This window comes from Nymphalis io, chromosome 1 (genome assembly GCF_905147045.1).
Source record: "Nymphalis io chromosome 1, ilAglIoxx1.1, whole genome shotgun sequence".
Taxonomy (NCBI): domain Eukaryota; kingdom Metazoa; phylum Arthropoda; class Insecta; order Lepidoptera; family Nymphalidae; genus Nymphalis; species Nymphalis io.
The window spans coordinates 7561514-7588986 of record NC_065888.1 but is presented as its reverse complement, the minus strand read 5'-3'; the positions used below and the strand labels follow the sequence as shown (position 1 = coordinate 7588986).

The following is a 27473-nucleotide window of genomic DNA, read 5'->3' as shown; positions in this document are numbered from 1 at the left end:
TTGTAAGCATTTACTTAGAAGATGTAAAACCTTACATAAAGTTAACGTCAGGATGTTAGCGTAAAAAAAACACGCTTTGTAAATTGCATATCTTTTAGAAAAAATAGATATGTATGATGTGCTAATTCTATAGGAATACTCCAAGATACTTTATCATTTAATGTATACATATAAAAAATAAAATACATTAAAAATAATACCTTTTTTCTTCCACGTTTTATCTGATAAAGTTACTAAACAGCTATTAAAAAGTTTAATAAACTACGGGATTCGCAACTCAGAATAACAGAAAAAACAACTCCACCGAGATCAATTACCGGAGGAAAGTTCGTAACACGAGATTTAGGTTCGAGGGTCACTTTCTTCCACTGAAAACACTTTGTAATACATGAATACGTGTTTATAAAGTCACTTTTTATAGTTTACATGTAATTTTCAACCCTAAAAAGACCTTTTTATTAAATTTTTTTAAAACATTTAATCATTACATAAACTATATTAAGCAAATTTTAAAAAACTATACAATACAATATACATACAAATACAACAAATGATAGAATATTTTACTTGCTGGTATATCTTTTTACTACCATTAAAAATATATTGACCACACCATAATTATGAAAAAAATAAATAAATTAGCAAGCAAAAACGCACTATCATAGAAATCTAGATAATATACAACATTTCCAATACAAGACGATTGTTACTCTTTTAGAGTAACAATTAAACTTATATTAAAAAATTACAAATTATTCAAAACATTCAACGGAAATGGATAAGCATAGTAAGCATGTACTTAGCTTTTTAAAGGTTATTTTGAAAAAAAATCTATTAAAATGCAGTTTTATTGAACATCTATTTCAAAACATTTCTGAAGTGCTTTAAAATTGACTTCACAATCCGAAGTTATATCAAAGAAATATTCGGTGTTTTTCTAACTGGAATAATGTGAACAAATCTTAAGTTCTAGCACATATACCAAAACAGCCTTAGATATTTTTTTATGTAAACGATTTTGTTCAATTGTAAAATACCTATAAAATAATAATTTTAGGTCAAATTTCATGAATATTAAATAATACAATTGTAGTGTTATAGCCGTGCTACCGACATAACTATGTCATTAATTTTGGTATTCAGTACCTTCGTGAAATTGAAATAAGAAATATTTTACTCTCCAAAAACAGAAGAATTCCAGACAGATAAATGCTCTTCATACTATACATAGTATATTTTAACAAAACTTAAAAACAGTAGAATTCAAATAAAGAACAAATGATGCTTCCTGTAAATTACATTATCTAAAACAATAAAGTGTTTGTGTATAATTGAATCGTGGCTGCCTAACCAATTGAGCTCAAACTTTACACACAGTTTTGGTAATGGTGACAATACTAAAAGAATGTAGAATTAAGGTGAAGGGCTTTAATGTTTTTAAAATAAATTTAGTAGAGCTATTTAATTTTCTGAGGTCTCCAGCTAGTATGTGTTTCGAGGACTTTCGTACAAAATATTATTACAGCAGTCCAGAATTGGTAAGTTATCTCTTGATCTTCACGGATAGCCATCCCATCGGTCTGAAAGGACTGAGAGAGAAAGAGAGAGAGAGAGATATATATTGCACCTGCCTTCAAATTTTTTTTGATACAAAATATTTATATTATATAAAATATTATTACAGACAAGTAATAATATATTAGATACTAAAATTTATCAAGTTAACTAAGCGCCTTACATACTAAACTATATTCATTAAATTATACTAATGACAAGGCTCTGTAATCTAAGCTGAAGATAATTTATCACATGGAATAAGAGAGAATTTAGTAAGATTTCAAAAGGATCTTTTAATATAATATAACCTTAAAATCAGATAATGAAGAGTTGAGTTGAGAAAAATACAATGCGCAACTTATACATAAAATGATAGTATTATGCCGGAAACTGTAACACGATAACTGTCGCACAAACAAAATTGCAAACCAATCGAATGAATAATATAAAAACACACAACACTAAAAACTAGTTAGAAATATCATGGTATGGAGTGATTTATTTTTAAATAGTAACTGTACTTGGGTAATTTCTTACCAGCTCTTCTACTTCTCATTAAAAAGTCAGGCTTAAGACGTTGGAAGTTAAGACCAATCTAGGGAAAAGTTTACAGATTTTATTTAAAATAAACCTTAACAATTAATTGCCCAATTTATCATTAGCAAATTAGCAAAATGTATATGTTTTATTTAAAAAAAAAAAAAACAAAATTATTTATTAAATTGTTGTTAAGTGTATTAAGCAAGCAATTTACCGTACCAGGGTACTTGAAAAAAAATATTAGAGGTAAAGTATTAGATATTATACCTCATAAATTATTATTGACACTGTACAAAATACAACAATTATCAAAAAAAAAAATTGTGCGATTAACATTTCTTAACAAGAAACTCGACTTCAAACAGCAGATTTATGTCGGCCTTATTTTTTATGCGTATTTTCTTCTCTTGGTTCGTCGATTCTGATCCGTTTTGATGGCACTTTTTTATTTGATAGATTATAACCTCGGGGAGAAATTTTAATTAGAAAATAATATGCTAAAAGTGGTATTAAACCAAAAAACGAAAAAAAATCGTTGGATTCGAGGAAGCAAACCAAGTATAAAATATTCGCTAGGTATATGAAATCATTGTACTGTTACAACTAGTTAATGTTTTTTTTCGGTTTAGTCTACTCTTTTTTCGTATTACTAAATTAATTCTTCGTAATATAAACAAGCAAACTATTGGCAAACTCTAAATATTATGTTACAACGCCTCTTTAAGCAGTAGAGAAAGTAAGTGCTCCAGTTTGAGATAACTCGATCAAAATGAGATGTACGTCATTTTATTTCAAATGCTTTAAAATTGATACCTTTTAATTTTATTATGATTATATATAAGAAATAATCCAGTTCAGTTTTTGAGAAGAAACGTTCAGAGCTCCGATAGCCGTGATCGTCTAGTGGTTAGGACCCTACGTTGTGGCCGTAGTAACCCAGGTTCGAATCCTGGTCACGGCAGCTAAAAGCTGTCATGGCGGAGCGATTTTTTATTTTTAGTCTTACATTTTATTTATTTGGCTTTAATACACTCAAATAAACATATCGCAGGACATAACAAAATGATATACATGATTAATTTTAAATCCATTATGATTGAGATATCTAGGTTATGATACATTTTATATACGCGTATTATGTGTGTACATGTAAACAAATATGATGAAATTAATGACAAAACTTGCTTATATGTATGTATGGATATTACGCACACATAAACAAAAACACTTATAAATTGTCACATAACAATGATCGCTCTCAAAATCGGAACAATACGATGAAATCATTTTATATATTAGTACGAGAGATCGATTGACCTTAATAACAAGTATGTTTATTTTATTCCTTATCTTCGTTGCTGGTTTTATGAATTTTATTGAACCACGTGGTAAGTAATAGCATATTTGTTATATTCATTAACTTATAAATTTTAGATATTTCTATATATAACATATGTGTGTAATAGTCGATAATAAACCTTAATATTGTATGTGTATATTATAAATATCTACAGTAACGGCTTGTAAATTTCCCAGCGTCAAAGGTTTCCTTCCTCATTGCGATGAAGAAGATTTAGAACTTTTTCCATTCTCTTCATGATGTTTTCCTTTTCCACGGTACGCGTGATTAAGTATAAACAAATAAAGCATGTGAAAACTAAGAGTTGCTTGATCGGTTTTGAACCCGCGACCTTTGATAAGGATCCACGTGTTCTGTTTACTGTGAATTGGAATCATATTCATTGACAAAATTAGACAAGTAACAGCCTGTGAATGTCCCACTGCTGGGCTAAGGCCTCCTCTCCCTTTTCGAGGAGAAGGTTCTTGGAGCTTATTCCACCACGCTGCTCCAATGCGGGTTGGTGGAATACACATGTGGCAGAATTTCAGTGAAATTAGACACATGCAGGTTTCCTCACGATGTTTTCCTTCACCGTCAAAATTACAAAATTATAAAATTAATAACAAAATATATTATAAAATATATTATAAAATTAATTACAAAATTAGACGTTTTTTAGTAAATATTTATTTTGTTAGATTTATGGATGAAAAATAGAAAATCAAAAATAAATGCAAGCTTTTATGACAGTAGTACCTGGACGAGATTTGCTCGACTCTAATATTAAGTTATAAATAAATGATTTCTTCTTCTAAAAATTTTCTTTTCTTTCAGGAAATACACATATAAAGATGAACTTAAAATGCAAAATCTTACATATTTTATATGAGGCATTTTCTTTGAGAGTTGTTAACGTATTTAGAAACAAAACGACTGATTTTCCTTTCATCATTTGTCAAACAGATTATTAAATTAAAATGAACAACTCAAATTTCCTTATTTCAGTCAAGTAAAATTTTATGATATTGAGTTAAGCAATGAAAGCATTTTTATGTCAATTTTATTAATTGTAATGTTTTTAAAAAGTTACAGCTGAAATATGTCAAGTCAAACCGATTGAAAAACATTGTCAAATTGAATGGGTTGTTCGAGACAGGTGGCCGCACAAAGAAAGGTAATAAACTAGCGAATTAGCAAAGATTTTTTTTTTTTTTTATAGAAAAGGAAGGCGGACGAGCATATGGGCCACCTGTTGGTAAGTGGTCACCAACGCTCTTAGACATTGGCATTGTAAGAAATGTCAACCATCGCTTACATATCCAATGCGCCACCAACCTTGGGAACTAAGATTTTATGTCCCTTGTGCCTGTAATTACACTGGCTCACTCACCCTTCAAACCGGAACACAACAATATCAAGTATTGCTGTTTTGCGGTAGAATATCTGATGAGTGGGTGGTACCTACCCAGACGAGCTTGCACAAAGCCCTACCACCAGTAAAATATAGCGAGTGATCAAATATATTTCATAAATCAAATTGAATTGAAATTGAAAGTATATACTAAAAGGTACAATATATATAGGTATATATAAAATAGGTATATTTTATTCTAACTCCCATTTCTAAACAGTGGTTTTCTCTTCTCTTAAAGAGAATGTGTAGTCTTTTCCACACTTGTACTCCACAGTGTGTCTATTGATTATGCACAACTACGCACATTCCTTCGTGATATTTTCCATCAATGTCAAACACGAGATGAGTTTTAAACAAAAAATTGTCGAAATAAGCAAACACATGAAAACATGTACGATGCATGTGGTCTATTCGTTTGGACATCTTGACTAGTATATTTATGTATATTTAAGTTGATTAATACATTACAAATTAATGTATGTATGTCACAAGATTTATTTAATATATGAAATATATTGTAACCATATACATCCACCGTTCAAAGATGACGCTGGCGCTATTCCTTATCTCTCTAAATTTTTAGTCATTGAGTTGGGTAAGTATGGACGTGTGATCACACATTGTCTCTTAAAATTATTCTTTTGTATCTGATCTCGGACCGCTTAATGTTAAAGCCAATTACAGTAATAATTAGGATTGTATGTACCTATTACTTATTTATTATTACCTTACTTGCACTGGAATTAAAAATTTACTAAGTTGACATTTTAAGTTTGTTTCATTCTCATGTTAAACATTTATTATTTTCCAGATGGGTTTACGATTGGCGCCGTCGAATTTGTCACACAATCCGCTGGGCTAACCATTGCCCAGACCCGAAGCCTGATACCAATAATTTCGAATCGGAGTGTAAATGTTTAACCGAATGTTCCGGATGGGCTTAGAGCTATTATGACTTATAATCATCCCATTTATCAATAATTGTTTTAATAAAATTATAAATGCAAATATGTTTTTAATCAGTTTTAAGGGACGAATAACATTAACTTTTGGCACGAAACCCAAAAATTAAAACGCAGTATGAGTATGAAATGACTTTCATAAATTACAAACCTCGAAAGGAGAATAAGGCCTTAACGCTGCGGTGTTTATTAGGATGTTATTTTTTAAATCATAAATATATTACTTTAAAAATGAAGGTTACGTCCTTAAATCATGACGTTTTGACTTGATTTTAGTATCCAATGCAATGTAATTGATATAAATAATATCTACCTAACATATCTGACTAAATTGTCACATCCAATTAGCATACCTAATTAGAGGACTAAACTATGCTTGTAAGAAGTAATTAATTGTATAAAAATTTATATAGCTATTGCCACAGCGTGCGTCATATTGTGAATCAGATTTGCCATGCCACGTGAAAACTATAAAAAATATTTTAATACAATTTTCAATAATGTCTTTCTCTATTTTGTATTCTTTGGATATACAAGTTATTTGTATTTGTTTCATTCTAGTCGGTTCACATTAAGTAATAATTTTATTTTTCTTAATATTTATAAACCTCACCTCCAAAATTTGTGTTGTTTGGTTCTATTTTGTATGATAAGCCGCTGTTATTATAGATCAGAGGAATTTTCTTTTTTGTTCTCATATTTTTCAAGTAATCAATTATTGCCTTCTGGAACTAAACACCAGATTACCTTCAGACGACCCACACAGTTTATAGTTAGTTCGTCTAATAAAAAATTGAAAATAAAACTATCTATTTTAAGTATTTATCACGTTTATGACTATGTTTGCTGTTTATATTTAGCCTATTCCTATGTAAGATGAGTACAGAGAAACAAACCGCAGATTTATATGTTCTATGAGCTTTGCTAATAGCTCTACTATATAATACACTACAAACAATTCTTGATTAATATATCTTTATAATACAAGCCTATTTCACTTAACTATATATATCCTCTTTAATTTTACTTCTAAAGCTTCGATAACAACGTCGCTTACATTCAAAACGCAAATTTTTCACGAATCCATGATACCATTTATATGATTTAAGGTCTTGACCAATTATATCATGTCGATTCAATGTATTTGTTTTTACTTATAATAGGATATAGCTTGTTCCAGTTTCGGTCCCCTATGACTTTGTCCCAATAGATAGACATTAGACCTCTCCGCCTTCTCTTTCATATCTTTTGAATAGTAGGCCAACGTTTTAATACATCTCTTTTAAATAGATGTTTCTCCTGATTTTCATATCAAAACCGTTTTTCTAAAGTAACATCTATTTTAAAACAGATGTTTTGATTCTACTGAATACATTTTTGTTTACTTCGAGGCTTGCGTTTAATGACTTTTTTTCTTATTTTTGTCTAGGATTTCTTTGCCTAACTTCGCAAGCTTAGATTAATAAATTCTGATCTAGAAACTACTTGCGACTGTCATTTCGGTACAACACCAAGGGAAAATATATTCGTTGTCGCATGTGAACGTAACTGTATAAAGCAAATACAACAAATATTTAAATTGTCATTATTCTATTTACTAGATTGATAAGCTATAACTTAGTATGTTAAACTTAACAAATTACAAACAATGAAAATATTTATTCTAAGACTTTAACAAAGCTACAAAAAAATTTTGTTTTTTGACAGTGTTGACCACTTACCATCAGTTGGCGAATTTTACCAAATGGCTTCCTACATTAAATTAAAGAAATAAATCACTCGAAATTTTCTGTTAAGACTCAAGTATCCTAACAACAAGGCCATTCCGGCTGTATTTATATTAAAGTTATTACCTATTATCTTATAGAAAGATAGACATCCTATTTAACAGATAGCATGTCACTAGACGAGGACGGGGCGCGGCGCCGATCTTTCCCCACCTTTAGTTTTATCACAGAATAATGTACGGATAGAGGTAAGTGTTAAAATACTCCAAACTTCATCAGATAGTACATTTCAGATTAAAAAAAACACTTACAATAATAAATAAATATAAATTAATTTAATAGACTTCATATAGACAATACAAATAGATAAAATGCCTGTTATAAATAAGTGCTATTCTTCGTTCAGAATATTGATTCAAGTCAGGGCTTATGGTCTTTTTATTAGGTACTAATGTTATATATAGATTTTGTAATTATTATTTATATAAAAAAAATGAAAATTCTTATCATATCTTAAAACTATTATCAATTAATTGTATTGATTTCAAATCTTGATATACTACATCGACAATATGGAAATTTATAACACAGAACTAAAATATTTTAAAAAGTCGCCACTGTGTTACTTTATAGTTAGATTTTAAAATAATTAATTAAAAATATAAATTAAATGTATATCTGAATTTACGTTATATAAAACAAATTAATAGCAAAAAATACTTTGAAAGAGTGAATTTGATTAATAAAAAATAAAAATAGAATTTTAATGAATACTCTATAACGTTCAGTTACTCTATGCGAAACACTCCCTAAACGATCGTGCTAATAACGCCAGTGTTTGGTCGACGAGGCAACAGGCTGGCTTTGGCCTCATATTTTTATTTTGTAAAAAAACATCATTTTATTTTGTTTATATTTAAATATTGGCAATGGGAAATAAAGTCGTGACATTTACAGAACAGCAATTAGAGGATTATCAGGTAAACATAATTCCGTAATTTGAAAAAATATAATATCAAGTGTCAACAAGCCTTGCATCGTTCACAAGTAATATAATATGTATTAATTTTTGTGTATTATATAAAATTAATGTACAAAATTAATTTAAGCAAAAGTTTTAAAATTATTAATATACAAATGAATACCAGTGTAAGTGACGAAAAGAATTTTAGTGTAGTAAATTGTTATATAGATTTATTCATTTACGTACATATAAAACGATGAATGGTCTATTATCGTATAAATTAAAATCAACATAAATTTACGCTTCGACTATTAATTATAAACGTTGCAGTCTAATTTTACGCAATTACTTTTGTCTCTTTAACATGTAATTTTACTGAAGAGATTAATAAAACACCATCAACTATATTTTAGAAATCTAGGAATAAAGCTCACATCAAAGAAAACGCCGAACCGATATGAAGAAAATATTTAACTAAAATTTACTATAATAAATTTACTTTTTAAATTTTAAATAGAAGCTACTGCTATATTAACTAGATAGTAAAATATAAAATCAGTATTAGAATTCGACAGGTGCCCTAAGATTTGGCAATACTTTGGCCAGATAATTTTATATTTATAAACGTTATGCCATCAGTATACTTTGACGAAACTTATTTAAGAAGAAAATAGATAAACAATTTCCATATGAATGGGAAAGGATGCAAATGAAAGAAAACAAGAGTCTCTCATAAAACTTTATTCAAAACATACATTTCTCGTTTTAAACAGGACTGTACATTTTTCACAAGGAAGGAGATACTACGGTGAGGTTTATGAAGGATTAGACTATTATTATATATTTTTTTCCATTCGGTATTCCAATATTAAACAAGAATATCTTGTTTTTGTACAATAATTCATCCAGTCATAACATTAACTTATTACGATTATTTCTTCTGATCTAACAAAAGATTGCTATCGCTTTTCCACGACTCTTAACGATCTCACAAACTTATTGGTCTGTAATATTCTTCTTTGTTAGAGTGTATTATGTTTATTTATGTTGTTATTGTGAAACTTGTTTTCAAGGAAAATGTTTATTTTAAAATTTCTTTTAAATATATTCCGAGAACAAGCGAAGCGAACACGACTCTGATGCCATATAATCTGTAAATATACATTTTCGCAAGTGTAACCAAACGAAATAACAGAATTAAAAAAGAACAACGTTTACAGTGTTTGAGCGTAGATACATTTTCGTATTGAATTAAAATTGTGGCAAACATATATAACATAATAATTTTTGGAATCCCATCATTTAAAATACTTTTTCAATTACACATGATGAAGATTATCATTCGTTAGTGACTTCAGTCACCATTACTTGTCAAGAACTCAAAGATCTATGAACCGCCAAGGATTTCACATATTGAATTGTTAATTGTTAAAAAATTAACAGCGGCAAAGATTTATGTTTTTCATCAGTTTCTTTGATTGATGACTGAACTAGTGAAGGGCACCCTGTAAATTTCCCATTGCTGGTTATGGTCCTCTTATTATTATATTCCATCAGGCTGCTCCAATACGGTTTATAGAATATGTCCGACGTATGCAGTTTTCTTCACGATGTTTTCCTTCACAGCCACGTGCAAGATGAATTAAAAATACAAATTAAGCACACAAAAATTATGCAGAGATTTGAACCTGCAATCTTCAGTTATGTTTCACGTGTACTAGCCACTAACGATAACTGAACAAGAACAGGATTAATAATATTATTTCCCTGCTTCTCATTCAATACAGTAAGAGTAACAGCCTGTTAATATCTCACTGCTGGGCTAAGGCCTCCTCTCCATTTTGGTGAGAAGGTTTAGAGCTTATTCCACTACGCTGCTCCAATGCGGGTTGGTAGAATACACATGCGGCAGAATTTCAATGAAATTAGACACATGCAGGTTTCCTCACTATGTTTTCATTCACCGTAAAGCACGAGTTGAATTATTAACACAAATTAAGAATATTCAGTGGTGCTTGCTCGGGTTTGAATCCACGATCATCGGTTAAAATTCACGCGTTCTAACCACTAGGCCATCTCGACTTCATATCTCTCATTCAATATTCTATTTAATTCTGTGGTTAACATGCCACATTAACTTCTTGCAGAGCCACTATCTGTGAGTGATTGTAACCATCAACTGCTCCATTCACTCAACTTACTTCCTAATGTAATTTAAGACTAAATAATAATATAACCGTATAATAAACAATCATTGTAATATAATTTGAATATGTTATGTTATATGGGCTATCATACAAAATACTAATCGAATCTATTGAAACGAGCTAAAAGTATTTTTACAAATATAAAGGTTTGAAGTTATATATTTTTAAAGATCGATTGAACAAAATTGCATAATTGCAATATTTGCATTATGGGTATGACCTATTGAAAGTGTATGGGTATGATATATTAAATTATAAATATTTTAACCTCGTCTAAAGCTACCCATCACATCATAACACTGTCTATGCAAGAGTACTTTTGACATGTCGTTTCAACATGATTTATCTATTTGAAAATAACTATTTTATTGGTGGTAGGGCATTGTGCAAGCTCGTCAGGGTAGGTACCACCCACTCATTAAATCTTCTACCGCAAAACAGCATTACTTGTTATTGTTATTTTCCGATTTGAAGGATGTGTGAAAAAAATCTATATTTTATATTTATTTATACCTACATATTTCAAAAAAGTTTCGAATTTATTAAAATGTGTTTAAAAGAGTGTTGAAGAAAAATCACGAACGCAATTGCAAAATAAAACTTTAGTTCCTAGCTGTGGGAATTCAGAGCGGATGGCTTGTGAATACTAAATAGGCGAAGAAATAGTCGGATATTAATATTAACAATGAATAAAACAACAAATTATTTAATATCATCAAACCAGTATGTGCGCAACATATACAAACAAATAATTATAGAAAACAGATAAACGTCACGCGCCATAACCACAATCAGCACTGTAATTGAATAGATTAATACGAAACAAATCAAATGCAAATTATATTTAATGAAACATTGCTATTTTAATTAGTCAAAACATTATTTTTATCCTAAAGTAAAAAATGAACTTATAAAGGATATAATAAATTTATAAAGGACAGAATATCACCTTTGCGATACGAAAAACTCAATATTTTAGAACGTAATTTCTTTTATTAATGCTTTTTGTGTAACAATTGTATAACATATATATAAAAGTAAATTAACAATTTATAATTACGTAATAAACTAATTTAACAACAGCATGATTTGTGGACTTAATACCGAATGAAGGATATTTTGCAAAGAACAAACCATCGTCAGTCTATCGAATTATCGGAACACCATATGTTGGTGTGAAAATAATCTCTATAGCTATAGCAATAAGAACAACAATAGCAATTTTGAATACACTGCTATAACATCTGAGAAATCCTGCAGACCTTCATAAGAGTTTAACCTTACACCCTATAGTTGTAAGAGCTATAATAGAATGAAACGAAAATTGAGTATAAAGCTGCCGAACTCGTACGTTTCGTAGTTTTACGGCACGTAAACAGTTACGATACACGTGAAGTTTCACACAAAAATCGGATTAGGGATAAACAGTGGAGATTATGACGTCATTCCTTGTGTTGTTTTATTTTTTGTAAGAAAATACGAAGAACTCATATAATTTACGGTGTATTTACGACATTTAATTTTGAGAGGATTTTCGAGTTGCTTACTTAGCTTATCTGAACGTAAGTATACACAACATTACAATTCCTTTTTTCGTATTAGGTGTTTTACAATGTGAAAATATTTAATCAGAGATTATTATCATAGAACATAGCAATTTATAATCACATGGCTTTTTACATAGATGACAATTTTTTTTAAATTTGTATAACTCGATGACAGACGGCAAGTAGGTGACCTAAAGTGGTACTGGTGGTAGAGCTTTGTGCAAGCTCGTCTGGGTAGGTACCACCCACTCATCAGATATTCTACCGCAAAACAGAAGTATTTGGTATTGTTGTGTTCCGGTTTGAAGGGTGAGTGAGCCAGTGTAATTACAGGCACAAGGGACATAACATCTTAGTTCCCAAGGTTGGTGGTGCATTGGTAATGTAAGCGATGGTTAACATTTCTTACAATGCCAATGTCTAAGGGCGTTTGGTGACCACTTACCATCAGGTGGCCCATATGCTCGTCCGCCTTCCTATTCTATAAAAAAAAAAGTGATCTGCGTTGCCCATAGACATTAGCACTTGGAAACGTAACAATATCTTGAACCGCATTAGCCAACCGTGGATACTAGTGTTATATTATCTTAAATTTAACAATTTGAATTTGGAACAGAACAATAAAAATATTACATATATGGCGGTATAGCTAATGAACAGCAGTACAAACCCAGATGGATTTGTATAAAGTCTTACCATTACTAAAATTCCAATTACGAAGTAGAACAAACTTAAATATAATAGTAAATTCAATTAACTAATTGGTACACGTGCAATACCGACCCAGTTAAGTAACAAGTTCTAGTTTAAAACTAAATACGTACGTATATATATTATAATAAAACTAGTCTACAAGTAGTTCCTATACCATTAAAGTACGTGTAACGTGATGCATATTTACTTAAATAAAATTATATATGGGAAAAAAGTGTTGTTTAGATAATAATTAGTCCTATAATAACAAACGTATTTCCTCCATTTTCACATCGTTTTATTAATAATTATAATACATCTGTTATTACATTTATATATTCGTATACTAAACTATCTTTATAAATATCTTTATTGCAGATTTCAACAACACATGTATACTTTAATTAAGTTGCCTGTGCAAGTATTCATGTGGAAACCGTTTGATAGTTTTATATAATCCTGGACACAATGATCAGTTTCTCTTATGGGTAATTTTAAAATTTATAGTCGTAACTATAAATTGAGCCTAATGATAAAAAATAAATGGGAAACTTCAACATATGCGATATTAATTCATATATGCATCAACTTCAGCAATGACATATATATATAAAGTTTGAAGTTGACATACGTATTTTTTATAATGAAGTATTCACAATAGTGTGTAATATGTTATCAAAAAATCCCTTAATTCCCGTGACAGAGAATTTTCTATTAAGCACGTTTATCAGTACCACAGGCTATATAGGCGTACTCAACTATATAGTGGTGGGAAACTAGCACCAGCAAAAATATTCCCAAGGAGACATGGCGTCGTACAGGCGGCCGACTGTAAAAGTGTGTCAATTCCTAATTCGTATAGTGATCACACACACTGCGCTGATACGAAATAAATGGGAAAATGACAAACGGTTAATTACATAAAACGGGGAAATTTGGCAATAAACTATATCAATGTAGTACTGAAATTCCTTTAAATTAATTACTACGAATTTTAAAAAGTAATTGAGTTAATGCTACTTTTGAACACAGTAGTAGGGTATTAAAATTACAAAAATATGACAATGATATTTTTTACTCAGTCGAGTAGGGCTCATTAAAATTGCACCATAAAGCACCTAAAAAAGATAACACACCCAACTCACAGAAAAAAAATTAACACACTAAATCTTTGTAAAGGCCGGATTACATTGTACCAGAATTAATAACCAAATAACAATGAATACTAAGTTAACCTATTTCGTTGTTCGTTTCGTTGTTCGTTCGAATTAGACTAAGTTGAGGTGCCAATGTGGCAAAAATATAAAATTAAAATGTATTTAAATTTCTTCTGACATTGGAACTTCAAGGTAAATTACTTAAATTATTTTATTTTTCCATATTCTATCGGTTTGTTGTTTGCTATATCGTCTAATATACAGTGTTCAAATTCATGTTTATCGGCGGCTATCAGGTTGACGAGCATATGGGCCACCTGTTGGTAAGTGATCCAAACACCCATAGACATTGGCAGTGTAAGTAACGTTACTAATCGTTTACATCGCCAATGCGCCACCAATCTTGGGAACTAAGATGTTATGTCCCTTATGTCGGTAATAACACTGTCTCACTCACCGTACAAACTGGAAGACAAAAATACCTAGTACTGCTGTTTTGCGGTAGAATATCTATAATGGATACTTCTATGGATATTTGTTAATTTCATTAAAAAAAATATGCATATATCATTTTATTATTTTTAAGTCACTCACACGAATGAAGATAAATAGAGAAATTAAAGCAAGAAAGACGTTATTTTTAATCCTATTCCTAAGAAAATGAAAGTGAAGAACAAATAAATTTATGCGATATTTTTTTAGTAACATCTACGATTATTATAAATAATAATTTAACTTAATAACATTTTAAATTTTATTAATATTAACCGTGAAATTTCAAGTTTCCGAAATTTTATAATTTGTTTCTCTAGAAAATTACGTCATTTTTTTTTTAAATAGCATGTTTTTATAAATCCACAACAATATTATATTTTTTTTCTAAAAACAGTGGCAAACATTGTATAAACACGACAATTAAATATAAACTTTTTAATCTCAACCTATATTTACTTTGCGACTCCGTAAAGTAAATATATATTATTCCTTAGGCAAGGTATTTGTTTTTATATTAAAAAATCCCCAGAAAATATGAGGTTTGCTAAATAATAAATTTGAACCTTATGTAAACATCATTAAATAATGTATAGTACTCATAACACGATTATATCGATAATGAAAAACCGTGGAGTGCTTGTTGATTTTCGTACTGAATATCTCTACAAAAATATATATGATGAAATGTGAAAAAAGTAACTACTAATGTTATTACCGATCCTTCTTGATAGAAAATACATTCTGGTGGTCGGGTTACATTCAACCTTATCTTGTAATATAATGTTTTAAAAGTGATCAATAGAGACTTTAATAGAGTACGTTTAGGTTTTAATTGAATAAATTTTTTATATGAAAATAAATTAAAGTTAATCATCTCGATCATTTCAATTCTACTAAACTGTGCTATTGTCTTTAAGTCGATAAGGTACATATATAATGTAATAAATTTACGTTAATTGAATTAAACTGAGGTCAAGTTGTTAGCGAAAAATAATATAAGTAATAAATATTTCGACATCATGTACAAATATAACATATAATACCGATGTCATTGCAGAGTTTTCAAAAGATTTCGAGAAGTAAACCCGGAGCTAGTGCCGAAAAGAATGACAAAAAACCAAGCTCATACAATTGTTGTGCCAGTTGAAGAAATAGAAAAGTTACCCGAGCTAAAGGTATATTTGTGAAGAATATTTTGTATTCGTATAAGAAATCAGGACGTCCAATACCGATTATATAGTGCATTCGTCATTTCAGATTCGTTCGTTAAGTATTCTTAAGTATTTCATACGTTACTAAATGTGAAATGTAACATAATATTATGAAATAAAAATAAGAACTTTCGTTGAATTTGGTTATACGTAAGATTTTTTTTACAACTGTAAATTATTTTCAGCTAAATGTATCGTTGTTTATACATAACATTAATAGTAAATAAAAATGTAACATATTTGCTATAAAAACCCTAATGTATATTAAAAAATCTTACACGATATTTTACAGGAAAATCCTTTTAAAAGACGGATTTGCAAAGTATTTTCTCACGACGGTTCCGGTAATCTTACTTTCGAAGACTTCTTAGATATGATGTCAGTATTCAGCGAAGCTGCGCCACGAGATATTAAGGCTTGGTATAAATTATTATTATACATACATATAATGTAACTGTAACTGAGCCCTGTCTTTAACTGAAACATTATTTATATATATATATATAACTAACCTAACTGTATTATACCATGTATCCGTTTGTTTATCTAAAAACGGTGGGTGTGATTAATAAGATAGAATTAGATAGGTTAGATTAACTAATTTTTAACAACTCCTTACACAATACTAATGGTCAGAAAGAAGGCTCAATATAAATATTATTAATTTAAAAACAATCCCTGCCTTCATAAATCTAAAAAATCAATCTTTCTAAAAATCACACGATCCTATTCACTTAACTTAGTCAGATATATACACAGGTATAATTAATTTCGCATCGATTTTTTTAGCTTTGCTTTGTCACACAAGTATATCCGATTCTAAAAGCTTATCGAAATATTATCGAGAAGGTCAGAGTCAGTTTCTCTTTAGCAAAAGGAATAAGACCCTCGACCATTGTATTCCCATATCTTAATACCGATAATTGTGCCCTTTCCTATTAAATTTAAATATTGTATGATTATTTTTTGCGTATATAGTAAGGCGATTACTACAAACGATGATTCCATACATTACCCGTATAACAAACCTTTGGGCTCCTACGGATATAATTTTACCTAAAAATCAGCTGTATCTAAAGTAAATCGCAAATTTTGCCACATTCGGAGCTTTTCTGAAATGAAAAACATTGTTACCTATACAAAAAATTGCCGTGATTCTTAATTTCCTGTTCTCAAATGCAGATACTCGCTGTTCGGATTTATCAGAAGATCTATTAACTCAACGTAAGCGTTTCGTCATTGATTTGTATGGTTCATATACGCATGTTTCTTTTAAATATGTTATAATAATAGTTCAATCAAATATGCAGTTCACGACTCGGCGACGTCAACTAACAGATTAATGAAAATATCGTTAATAGGAATTAACCTTACGGTAAACACAACTATAATCGTCGACACTCCACTCATCAAAGTGTAAAAATTAGCAACGAATTTTAAGTTTTTCTTGGTTATTTTAATGATAGACAACTAGCGGAGCGGCCCACCTATTTACGTAAGTGATGTGTAATCCGTTTGAAGAATTGATAAACTATAGATAATTTTATACTTTTTATTATAATTAAAATAAATATCGAATTTCATTTTCATAATTAATTGAACAGTTATTAATAATGAGCCATCGACATAAAAATTGAAAGCGACCTTTAATAAAAGCATTTACATATAACAAAGCTGTGTTATCGAAATTTTATTCTTTTTTTTTCAAAAAATATTTAAATTATAATGAAGACATCGTCTGCCTGTATAATCTGTAAATTATAATTAAATAATTAATTAAATAATTATTGGACTGAACTCGGTATAGAGATAAAAATGTACCGCAAAAATTCATTTGTTTAGGATGATAAAAATAATATAATTTAAATTTAATAAAAAACATTAACTACAACGATCGAAGCTAAATTATTTGTATTTACAGGTACGCATTCCGTATATATGATTTGGATGATGACATGTTCATTGGTCGCGAGGACCTCTTAGAGGCGACGAGACTCCTCACCAAGGGAGAGTTGCATCCTCATGAGCGTGACGAAATAGTGGCCAGTGTGCTGGATGAGGCAGATGTTGATGGTGATGGAAGATTATCGTTTATGGACTTTGAACATGTTGTAGTTCGCGCTCCGGATTTTTTATCCACATTCCATATACGCATTTAATTTTTTTAAATAAAGACATTAGCAAAGTTTTCTAACTATATTTTTTTTCAGATCTCAATACTCAACATGTGTTTGTTCATAGATAAATATTTATATTCTATAACATCTTTCTACATTAACATGCTTTTTAGTAAAGAAAATACGATTATTTATAGCACATTCATCTTTAATCGTTTTTCAAAGCTTAAACATAGAAAATGTAAGTGAAAGGTCCTGGAGTGTACTTGAAATTATAATGGTCGATAAAATCTTTTGACCTTCCAGCTTTTAATAATAGCGTGTATTATTAAAAACTGGAAGGCAAATTCTTCGATTCTGAGATTCTGAGATTGAGATTCTACATAACGCAAATTCTGAATCAGCGTCACCTATACCTCCTACATTAAAAAAAAAAAACTAGTCAATTTGCTTAAGAAATCTCCCTTGAATTAATTATATTTTACATCATTTGACTTGAGAGGTAGCGTTAAGTTCACGTCATAAAGTCAATAACATCTCCTCTCCCTATAATTTTATAGTTGTTTCGTTGTCCACTTTACGATATAATATAAAAAGTGAATGTAAAATCTTTATAGCGCTAGAAGTTTCGTGACCGCTTAAAATTAATTTTTGCCTCGTAAAACGATTATATTTATTTTTTAATGCAACGTTATTTGGTAGTTTTTATCTTTTAAAGACGGTTACTGGCATTAACATTTATGGATGTTTTTATAATTATAAAATAATCAGTTTATTCTTGTAGTTTGGTTTTAATAGTTATATGGACTTCTTGATGACATGAATCGAAATGTGTAGAATTTTATATGTATTTTATCTATTAGTTTAGAATGTTTGTTTTATAATTTGTTTCGTAATTATTTTTACATGAGTTTATTCATTTGAAAGCCATCAGTTTTTTAAGTAGATTTTCTGACAGGATCTCGGTTGAAAACTAGCTAATTAAGAGCAGGAAGTTTTCTGAGATGAGTTACCAACAAATCAGAGTTTAAGAGAAAAGTTACATATTTACTATTATTAAACAATAGTAATTAGTAAAAGTTATAACTTGTTACACGTCTATCACTTATAATCTATAGACTATGTTTGTTTATATAATTTGTATAGACTATTATTCTATAGACTATGTTTGTTTATATAATTTGTATAAAATAAATCATCTTGAGTTATATAAAATATTAAACTATATTTCTAAAAATATTAATAATAGTAATTCAATTTGTCTGTTTTAATAGAAACTGTTAGTGACTAATAACGCGAAGTCCGTTTTGAATCGATTGAAAGGTAATAAAAGACCTAGAGAGAAGAAAGAAAATAAATTTAGTTGTGAAGTTGTTTTATATATATATATATATATATATATATATATATATATATAAATATATTTACAAATATATATATATATATATATTTACAAATAATATATATATATATATATATATATATATATATATATATATATATATATATATATATATATATATATATATATAAAATATACAAATTAGTGACAGAGTTGAATAAATTAAGGAAGACTACGCTTTATGGTGTACCAAAAATACAATAATGTAATAAATAAAAATCTACATATTTTCAACTCAAAACGTGTTAAAACACGTTACAATATATGTATATGTATATTTTTTATTATTACAACTTCAAGCCGCTATATATAAATAGAGCGGCTACGGTGCGGTGCCCTTTCAAAATTTGAACATTAAACTAAATGCTTAATTTAAATGAATATCTTAGGACTCACGGCAAAATTAAAATTCTCGCGCAGGAAAAAATATTATGGTGATGGCCAACGATGCGATAGCGAAATAGCCAGCGAAAAGATTTCGTATGTTCTATTCGTATGTACTATATTTATCACATATTGTACCGCCAAACAGCAATATTTAATATTGTTGTGTTACGGCTTAAAGGGCGATGGGCCAATGTAACTACAGGCACAAGGGACAGTTTAGTTCCCAAGGTTGGTAGTGCCTTAGCGATGTAAGGAATGGTTAATATTTTTATAGTGCTGATGTATATGGGTGGGGGTGACTATTTACCAATATTAAAAAGAAAACAAATAACGAGCCACCTTTTCAAACTTCTGTCTAATAATGTGGGACGAATGTACGATGAGCCACCAGTCACACATAAAATCCGTAGACAAACAGATAACCTAAGAAAACAATAATAAATAAACGCTTTAAAAAATACGCAGTGTTTTTGGTTATACTTATATAATTATACTGTATGGGTGAATAGATCGATTGACGAATGTTTATACCTTATTGATTAAAAAATGCACGAGATAAAATCCTTATTTTACAAGTACGAACTCGGGGCGGGCAGCTAATAATCTATAACAATTTGCTCTCTACGTATAAATTTTAACGATAGTTTGATTTCTTAATAATTTATAAATCCGTACCTATGATGTGTTGTGATGTAGCTTACTCCATAATTAGTACCAGGCTCACCTGGCTAACCATAGATAAAATATTATATAATAAATAATTATATAATAATATGTAATATCTATGGTTAACCAGGTGGTCGTGGTACCAATAAGATAAATCTGGAGAATTATACTCGTAATATGATACAAAGAATGCTAAAGTTGATTGAAAATCGAAAAGCAAATATTAATTAAGAAGACATCATGGACTTGTCAAAGTTTGCGTTCTCTTAACTTTTTCATTTAAAAATTATGAAGTAATTTAAATTTTACATCTAAAATAATATGAAAATTTTGGCTATTTAACTCAAAACAAATTATAAAAGAACGTCGTATTATTATCAGAATGCAACGAACAGTAGAAAATTTAAGTATGTACTTAATATGAATTTCATATGAATATATGTATTTGGTAGATAATTATTAATGTTCTCTTTTTCAATACAAATTACAAAGTAAAGTGGGGTCTTTATTAAGGGCCTTAAGTTTGCAACAGAACTGGTAAAGAATATATATGTATACTTTTAATATAAGTATACGAATATCAATACATATAATAAAAATTATGCTAATGCTAGACATACATCGGTTAAACGTGCCCACGTGTACATGTAAAGCACGCCGACTGCCGCACTGTTATATGTATTGAGTTATACGCAGGTATGTGAGAACGCAGGTATGTCGGAGACGTTCGGCGCTCATTGATAATAGGGATCTGGTAAACTTCTGTCTGTATTAATTTGTATTATATTTTGTTAGGGAAGTGGCTTAATAAAAAAATGAACATATTACGGATTTAAAAAATCAATACATGTAATACACATTTATTTTGTTTTTCGACACTATAAGCTTAACTAACAATTGATTGAATAATTGCTGGATTTCGTGCAGGAACGTATTGTATCTTTTGATACAAATTTGTATTTTTAAATTTATTCCTTTTGAGAGCTTCCGTCGCGTGCGCTGCGTAAGCGGTTAAACTACACTTATATATGTCGGAAATTTTCCTCTTGAAAAGTTTTTTGGTTTGTAAATAACATTGGAAGTTAAAGTTTATAGGTTAGACAAGTATTTCGTTTCGTCGCCGCATATATTTTTTTCTCATTGTTTCGTTAAATTTATACTTACGATTAGTCGGTTAGTTTATAATAAATAAGGAACTTTTCAAATATACAGATCTACCTATCAGTTGTAAAAGCACACAATTTTCTGAGAAGGTATCGTTTGCAGTCACGATAAATAAAGCACAGGGAAAGACATTCAAGTACCTATGTCGGAATAAATTTAAGAGAATGCTGTTTTTTTCATGGCCAATTTTATATTACCCTATGGGTGCGACGAAAAAAAAACGAATATCCCACGAAAATTAAACAAAAAATGTTGTATATATGATTAGTAATTAATAAAATAGATAAGTGAATATTATAAGTTTGCTCTTAGTGATTTCGTTAAGTTATACGTAGGTGCAAACGAGGGCACAGCTAGTAAACAAATATGTTGTTTGTATTACTCATAATGCCACAAAAAGTGCTTTTACTAAACAGATTTTGTTAAAAGTAAGACATTTTCTTTATAACGACTATAGTACAGTACTAAACAATGCGTAGATTTACTTAATGCAAAATATAATAGTCAGAACAAGTTTAATATGGGATTCTATATATGGGAGTCTCCTTACCTGTAAGCTGGGGGTTGTCAATTGTAACTCGTAAAACTAGAGCTGTCAAAAAGATTTTAACCGAAATTTAAAAAGATACACAGATGCACAGAAAATGTCCTACAGAAAATATTTTAGGTACTGTTAATTAAGAAAGTTATATAGTTTTTTCTTTAATTTATTCTTAAAATCGCGAATTGTAAAGTATACTAAAAGGATGAGAACGTATAATTCAAAAATAATTGATTTTTTTAAATATAAAATCTGGCTATAAAACAAGACAACTATTCAAAGATAAAACCCTATCAAATACATACACAAAAATTCCGAGTGAAATCCCTTCAAGGATTTTTTCGCCAGCAATTTTCGAAGAATGTCGACGCGAGTTGACAGCACTCATACAGCGAGATTTAGCTCGTAATTGTTATTACGTCAACCAGCCCAAGGTGGTAAAAAATATAATGCGAACAGATTATTTAAAGATTTGAATACGTATTAATAATACATACATAAATGCTAATATGAATTCTATTTTTATTGAATATATGTTTATCGTATGAAATCTAAAATATAAGTACAATATTGCAATTAATATTACTGTATTCTAATCTCAACCGTATTTTATTATAGATATCATGTTAAATTTCTATTGAGTGAGTGTAATTATAATATAGTATGTAATCATTAATTTTAAAATTAATTTGGGAGAAATGATTTCGGACAAGTAAATAGTAGGCAGGAGGCGATCGTTTTACTGCCAAGGTTCTATCATCCATAAAGTCGCTTACTAGCGTTCCTTAACATTTTTTTTTAAATTTAGCAACAATAGCAATTTGAACGCTTTCTGTTTTTGCAGTTGTAAAACCGTATACATTGCTCAACAAAAGAGTTACTGACTATGCAGTCGAGTAACAGGAATAATTAGTCTTGTGTTTGGTCCTAGTACCAAGTTTATATGTATCGCATTTTTTCACAAAATAGTTTTTTGTATATACATGACATTAAAGAATATGTATTGAGAAGCAATAGTTAATAATTATTTTAATTTCGTTAAATTTATGCGTTAATGATTCTTTAGTTTTTGGTACCTTTTTCTGCAGCAAAAATATCGTATTAGTAGCGGCAGCATTACACTAAAGTATGCCATAACACATTGAAATTATTGTGAAAACTACTAAAATATACAAATCGCCGAGCAGTATCAACATTAATATCGGTCTTATTTTATTAACCGCAAAAGCCACAGAGCTTAATCTCCTCACCAATCCGTTAGTATGGGAAGCCCTTTGCACATAAGTCAGATAAATTCAGTTGATTTAACTCTCTCTGGGTCTATCATGTTAAATTTTACAACATTCGTTTTTTTTTATTTAACATAAGCCAATGCCAAAAATAGCATTGTTTACATCATGTACATATACTGTACCTGTTTCCTTCACTCTTCAGAAATTTTCGGCAGAAAACTATAAAAATTGTTAATGACCTCAAGACCGCGGGATCTACGGCCTTAGAGTAGTAGTATTTTTTTATGTAAGGGGAGCAAACGAACAGGAGGCTCATCTGATGGAAAATGACTACCACCCCTCATGGACATCTACTACACACGAGGGTTTGCTGGTGCGTTGCCGGCTTTTGAGGAATGAGTACGCTCTTTTCTTGAAGGTTTTTATGTCATATCGGTTCGGAAAAGTCGTCGACGAAAGCTGGTTACACAGAGTGGTTGTGCGAGGCAGGAAATAGGCCATTGAGGTGGTGAGGGAGGAATTTTGAATTCAGCCGCGAAGTCCGGTGGTGAAATTCGGCGGACGGGCAAACAATTCTTCAGAACATTTCCCGTGAAATACGCGATAGAGGATCCAGAGTGACCCGACATCACTCGCAAATCCAAAGGATCAAGCCGGTAAGACCTTGATCGTCGACAATTCGAACTGTTCTACGTTGGATGCGATGAAAGAGAAGAAGCTGGTACTGGGGAACTCCCGCCCAGAGATGAGAGCAGTACTCCATGTGGGGCCAAATTTGCGCCATGTAAAGTATTAGACGTGAAGTACTGTCTCACCTTGATGAGCACTCCAAGCTTTTTAGAAGCTAATTTGACTTTACCTTCCAATTGACCGCGGAACTGAACAACGTTCAAAATCACGACGCCAAGTATTCCGATACTGTCTGTGGCAACGAGGGGAATAACAATCTCTTTGAAATATGTCGAGTTTATTTGCCATTTGTATTTGTTTTGAAATGGAATATAATTTACCGCATAAATTCAGAGCAAAATTATGTAGGTATTGAAACCGCCACACAATGAAAGCAATCAGGAAACGACTCCTTTGTTACGTCACCTAGTCTGACGCATCCTTTAGTGCTTAATTTCATGCCATGCATGAATGCATTGGCATAATTATAATTAATAACAAATGCATTTCATCACACAAACGAATAAATAGATCATGTTTAGTATCATGTACATTACAAAGCAGAACGAATTCATTGTTTCATATTTCTTTTTCATCACTATTTATACACGAAAGCACGAAAACGTCGCTATAAGAAAATATTATAAAATAATATTAATGACGCTGCCTTTTTACATGCATAATATCATTGGACGCTGCCTTTTTACATGCATAATATCATTGGACGCTGCCCTATTGCTCATTGATATATGTACTAATGTATTAACTTATTTGATTTCACTACTTCCTTCGATACATTTCTGTTTTCTCACTATGTTTATAGACGTCGTAGACTAAAACGATCTGTTATTTTTCTTTCTGATTTGATACGAATTGGTAAATATTCAATTATTCAGATAGATAGATCTCTGCTTTAAAAATCAGAAGGTACTTAGACATTGTTAAAAAATGTATTTTTTTTAGACTCATAATTTAATTACATCGACAAAAATTATATTGTATGTAACCAATAATATTTGTTTATGCGTATAAGATTTTTTTTTACTTTCATTAACATACTTGATCTACAACATTATTGCTTGTTTATCATGTTTAGTGACATCTAGTGTGGAATAGCAAAACTTTCTTGCAAAAAATATTATATACACATGTTCATTTCTATAAAAATATTTCGTTGATAATTTATTGGAAAACTAAGTAATTAAATGTTATTACATATTGCAATATATCAAATATTTGTTTCTGCATTATTTTTTTGTAAGCCTTGTAATCAACATGAACGCATTTTACTCTATATTGCATGTTTTCTTTATGGTAATTAAAATTCTATTTTGTCTATGTAAAATGAGAAAAAAAATTGAAGTTGGTACCTTACCATCGCTTTTGTAGTTGCGTTTTCAGCATTATCATGGCTAATATGCTGTTATAATTCATAAGTCTAAAGTACGTGCCTCAAATTTCGTTAAACACGTGCAGTGCTAAGACAATTTGATATTTTAAACAGTTATATGATTACCTGCTTTTATTTGACAAATTGCGCTAGACCGCATAAATAAAATGGCAGCCCTACCACGTAGAATAATCAAAGAGACACAGCGATTGATGCAGGAACCTGTGCCGGGTATCAGCGCGGTGCCTAGCGAAAACAATGCACGTTATTTTCATGTAATTGTCACCGGGCCGGAAGACTCGCCATTCGAAGGAGGTCTATTCAAGTTAGAACTATTCCTTCCAGAGGACTATCCTATGTCAGCACCTAAGGTTAGGTTTATTACAAAAATTTATCATCCGAATATAGATCGACTCGGCCGTATATGTTTGGATATTTTGAAAGATAAATGGAGCCCTGCCCTGCAAATTCGCACGGTTTTACTCTCGATTCAAGCGTTATTATCTGCTCCTAACCCCGACGACCCGCTAGCAAACGATGTGGCTGAACTTTGGAAAGTGAACGAAAGCGAAGCTATCCGAAACGCTAAGGAGTGGACCAGGAGGTATGCCATGGACAACTGAGCGCCCGTTGTTGCACCCAGTGCCTCCCCTACGCGCTACACGAAGTGGACGAAACTAACATATATATCATGATTTTAAGAGTGCAAGTTATGTTTTACAACCTAGATCGAGTAACTTGTGAAGAGACAATTGTGGATAAATTTTTATTATTGGCGGACGCTGGCCCTGTGGCACTTATGCTGCAGTCAACCTGCTCCGGTCAACCTCTTGCATTTCCTCATAGCCTCGCCCTTCATTGTCTCAATGTAGTCCGAAAATCCCACAGATTATTGTTTACCCTATCACATGTAGCTTCGTTATGATATTAGGTATGCATATTTTTTTACTATAATTATAATAGCTAAATGATGAATTTCCTAAGACCTTACTGTATATATTTCATAGTTGATCAAATTTGGTTAATTTTATACAAAGGATAGTGTATTGTCACAAAGTTCAACATTTCAACCTTTGTAAATCTTATCAGCGTCATATGCTTAGGACAATGCTATATATCAGTTTTTGATCTCTATGAATACTGATTTTTTTATTATAGAATGTGGAAGATTATTCATTAATTTATTTTCCAGTGATTATCTGCATAGAATGGTTTAAAATGAATCTTAAGTACTATATACATCTTGTATAAAAAGGTTATCATTTATTTGTATTTATGTAAATTTAATTTGGCTTTGTGAGCAAACTTGAAAATACATAATAAACAAACGCTAATCTCTATTTCATTTACAATAGCTATCCCTGTTGTTAAATATATAATCTGAACAATGCAAATTGTGTATTTACCTATAATGAAAAACCCTGTATAATATAACCCACAAGTGACTATAATAGAATAATAATATAGTAAAAACAGCATATTAATTAAAAAAAGTGTTATACAGTGTATTAATAAACAAGACTTGAGTAATTTAATAGCCTTGAGACTTATTTTGCACTTTTGTAACATATATTTGTTCACTGTCGGGCTGGAACAAGTTAATTAAATAAAGGCGGTATGAGGGCATTACATAAAATACCTTGAGAAGTATAATGGCTTCTGTATGAGCTACTGATTTTAATCTTCAAAGATTATAATGAAATGGAAACCATTCAAAACATATTATTTGCAATAAATAATGAAAGAAATTTGATTTTAAGTATATGTTGAAGTAATTATTTGTGATTTTTCAAGGCTATAGTTCATGTGATTTTACTGCCCTACCATATCAAAATTTAGTAAATTACATGTTCTTATATGTTTTTAAAAAGGTATTTTTATTTCAATCTACATTCCAAATTTTAAAGTATAATGAACGAATTAGGTTGCTATGCCTACAGGACCTAATCTCTAAAACCAATACTTATTATGAATTATAACATTAATTTAATATTATTTACATTTGTTATGTTTTGGAAAGTAAATATAAGTTGTCAGTCAAAAATTTTTGTGTTGCCAGGTCATTGACTATATTTTATAATATATTTTA

General features: G+C 30.1%; 2 protein-coding genes and 1 non-coding gene across 4 annotated transcripts; all 3 read left to right on the top strand.

Annotated features, from left to right (window-relative positions):
• The first annotated feature begins 2986 nt into the window (after nucleotides 1-2986).
• On the top strand, nucleotides 2987-3058 carry Trnah-gug (transfer RNA histidin (anticodon GUG)). Its single transcript has one exon. It is a non-coding gene; the product is annotated as a tRNA-His (tRNA).
• A 302-nt stretch (nucleotides 3059-3360) lies between these two features.
• LOC126769495 (calcium and integrin-binding family member 2) lies at nucleotides 3361-17998 on the top strand. 2 transcript variants are annotated; one of them, XM_050488350.1, is made up of 5 exons: nucleotides 8394-8522; nucleotides 9280-9314; nucleotides 15663-15780; nucleotides 16109-16236; nucleotides 17738-17998. In XM_050488350.1, the coding sequence occupies exons 1-5, from the start codon at nucleotides 8472-8474 to the stop codon at nucleotides 17973-17975; spliced, it is 570 nt and encodes a 189-aa protein (XP_050344307.1). In that variant the 5' UTR covers nucleotides 8394-8471; the 3' UTR covers nucleotides 17976-17998. The 2 variants fall into 2 exon arrangements, 1 of the variants encoding a protein (XP_050344307.1); XR_007669383.1 differs by lacking the exons at nucleotides 8394-8522; nucleotides 9280-9314; nucleotides 15663-15780; nucleotides 16109-16236; nucleotides 17738-17998 and adding exons at nucleotides 3361-3485; nucleotides 4526-4613; nucleotides 5665-5700.
• A 7332-nt stretch (nucleotides 17999-25330) lies between these two features.
• Nucleotides 25331-26722, top strand: LOC126769586 (ubiquitin-conjugating enzyme E2 N). The gene has a single exon (XM_050488452.1). It carries the CDS (start codon nucleotides 25552-25554, stop codon nucleotides 26005-26007), a length of 456 nt encoding a protein of 151 aa, XP_050344409.1. The 5' UTR covers nucleotides 25331-25551; the 3' UTR covers nucleotides 26008-26722.
• Nucleotides 26723-27473: the final 751 nt, after the last annotated feature.

Bases quoted from the DNA above. Each gene is read 5' to 3' on its own strand.
- LOC126769495 (XM_050488350.1), top strand. From the start codon at position 8,472: ATGGGAAATAAAGTCGTGACATTTACAGAACAGCAATTAGAGGATTAT. The intron at 9,315-15,662 runs GTGAGGTTTATG...ATGTCATTGCAG, and splicing joins ACAAGGAAGGAGATACTACG to AGTTTTCAAAAGATTTCGAG. The intron at 16,237-17,737 runs GTATAAATTATT...TTGTATTTACAG, and splicing joins CCACGAGATATTAAGGCTTG to GTACGCATTCCGTATATATG.
- LOC126769586 (XM_050488452.1), top strand. From the start codon at position 25,552: ATGGCAGCCCTACCACGTAGAATAATCAAAGAGACACAGCGATTGATG.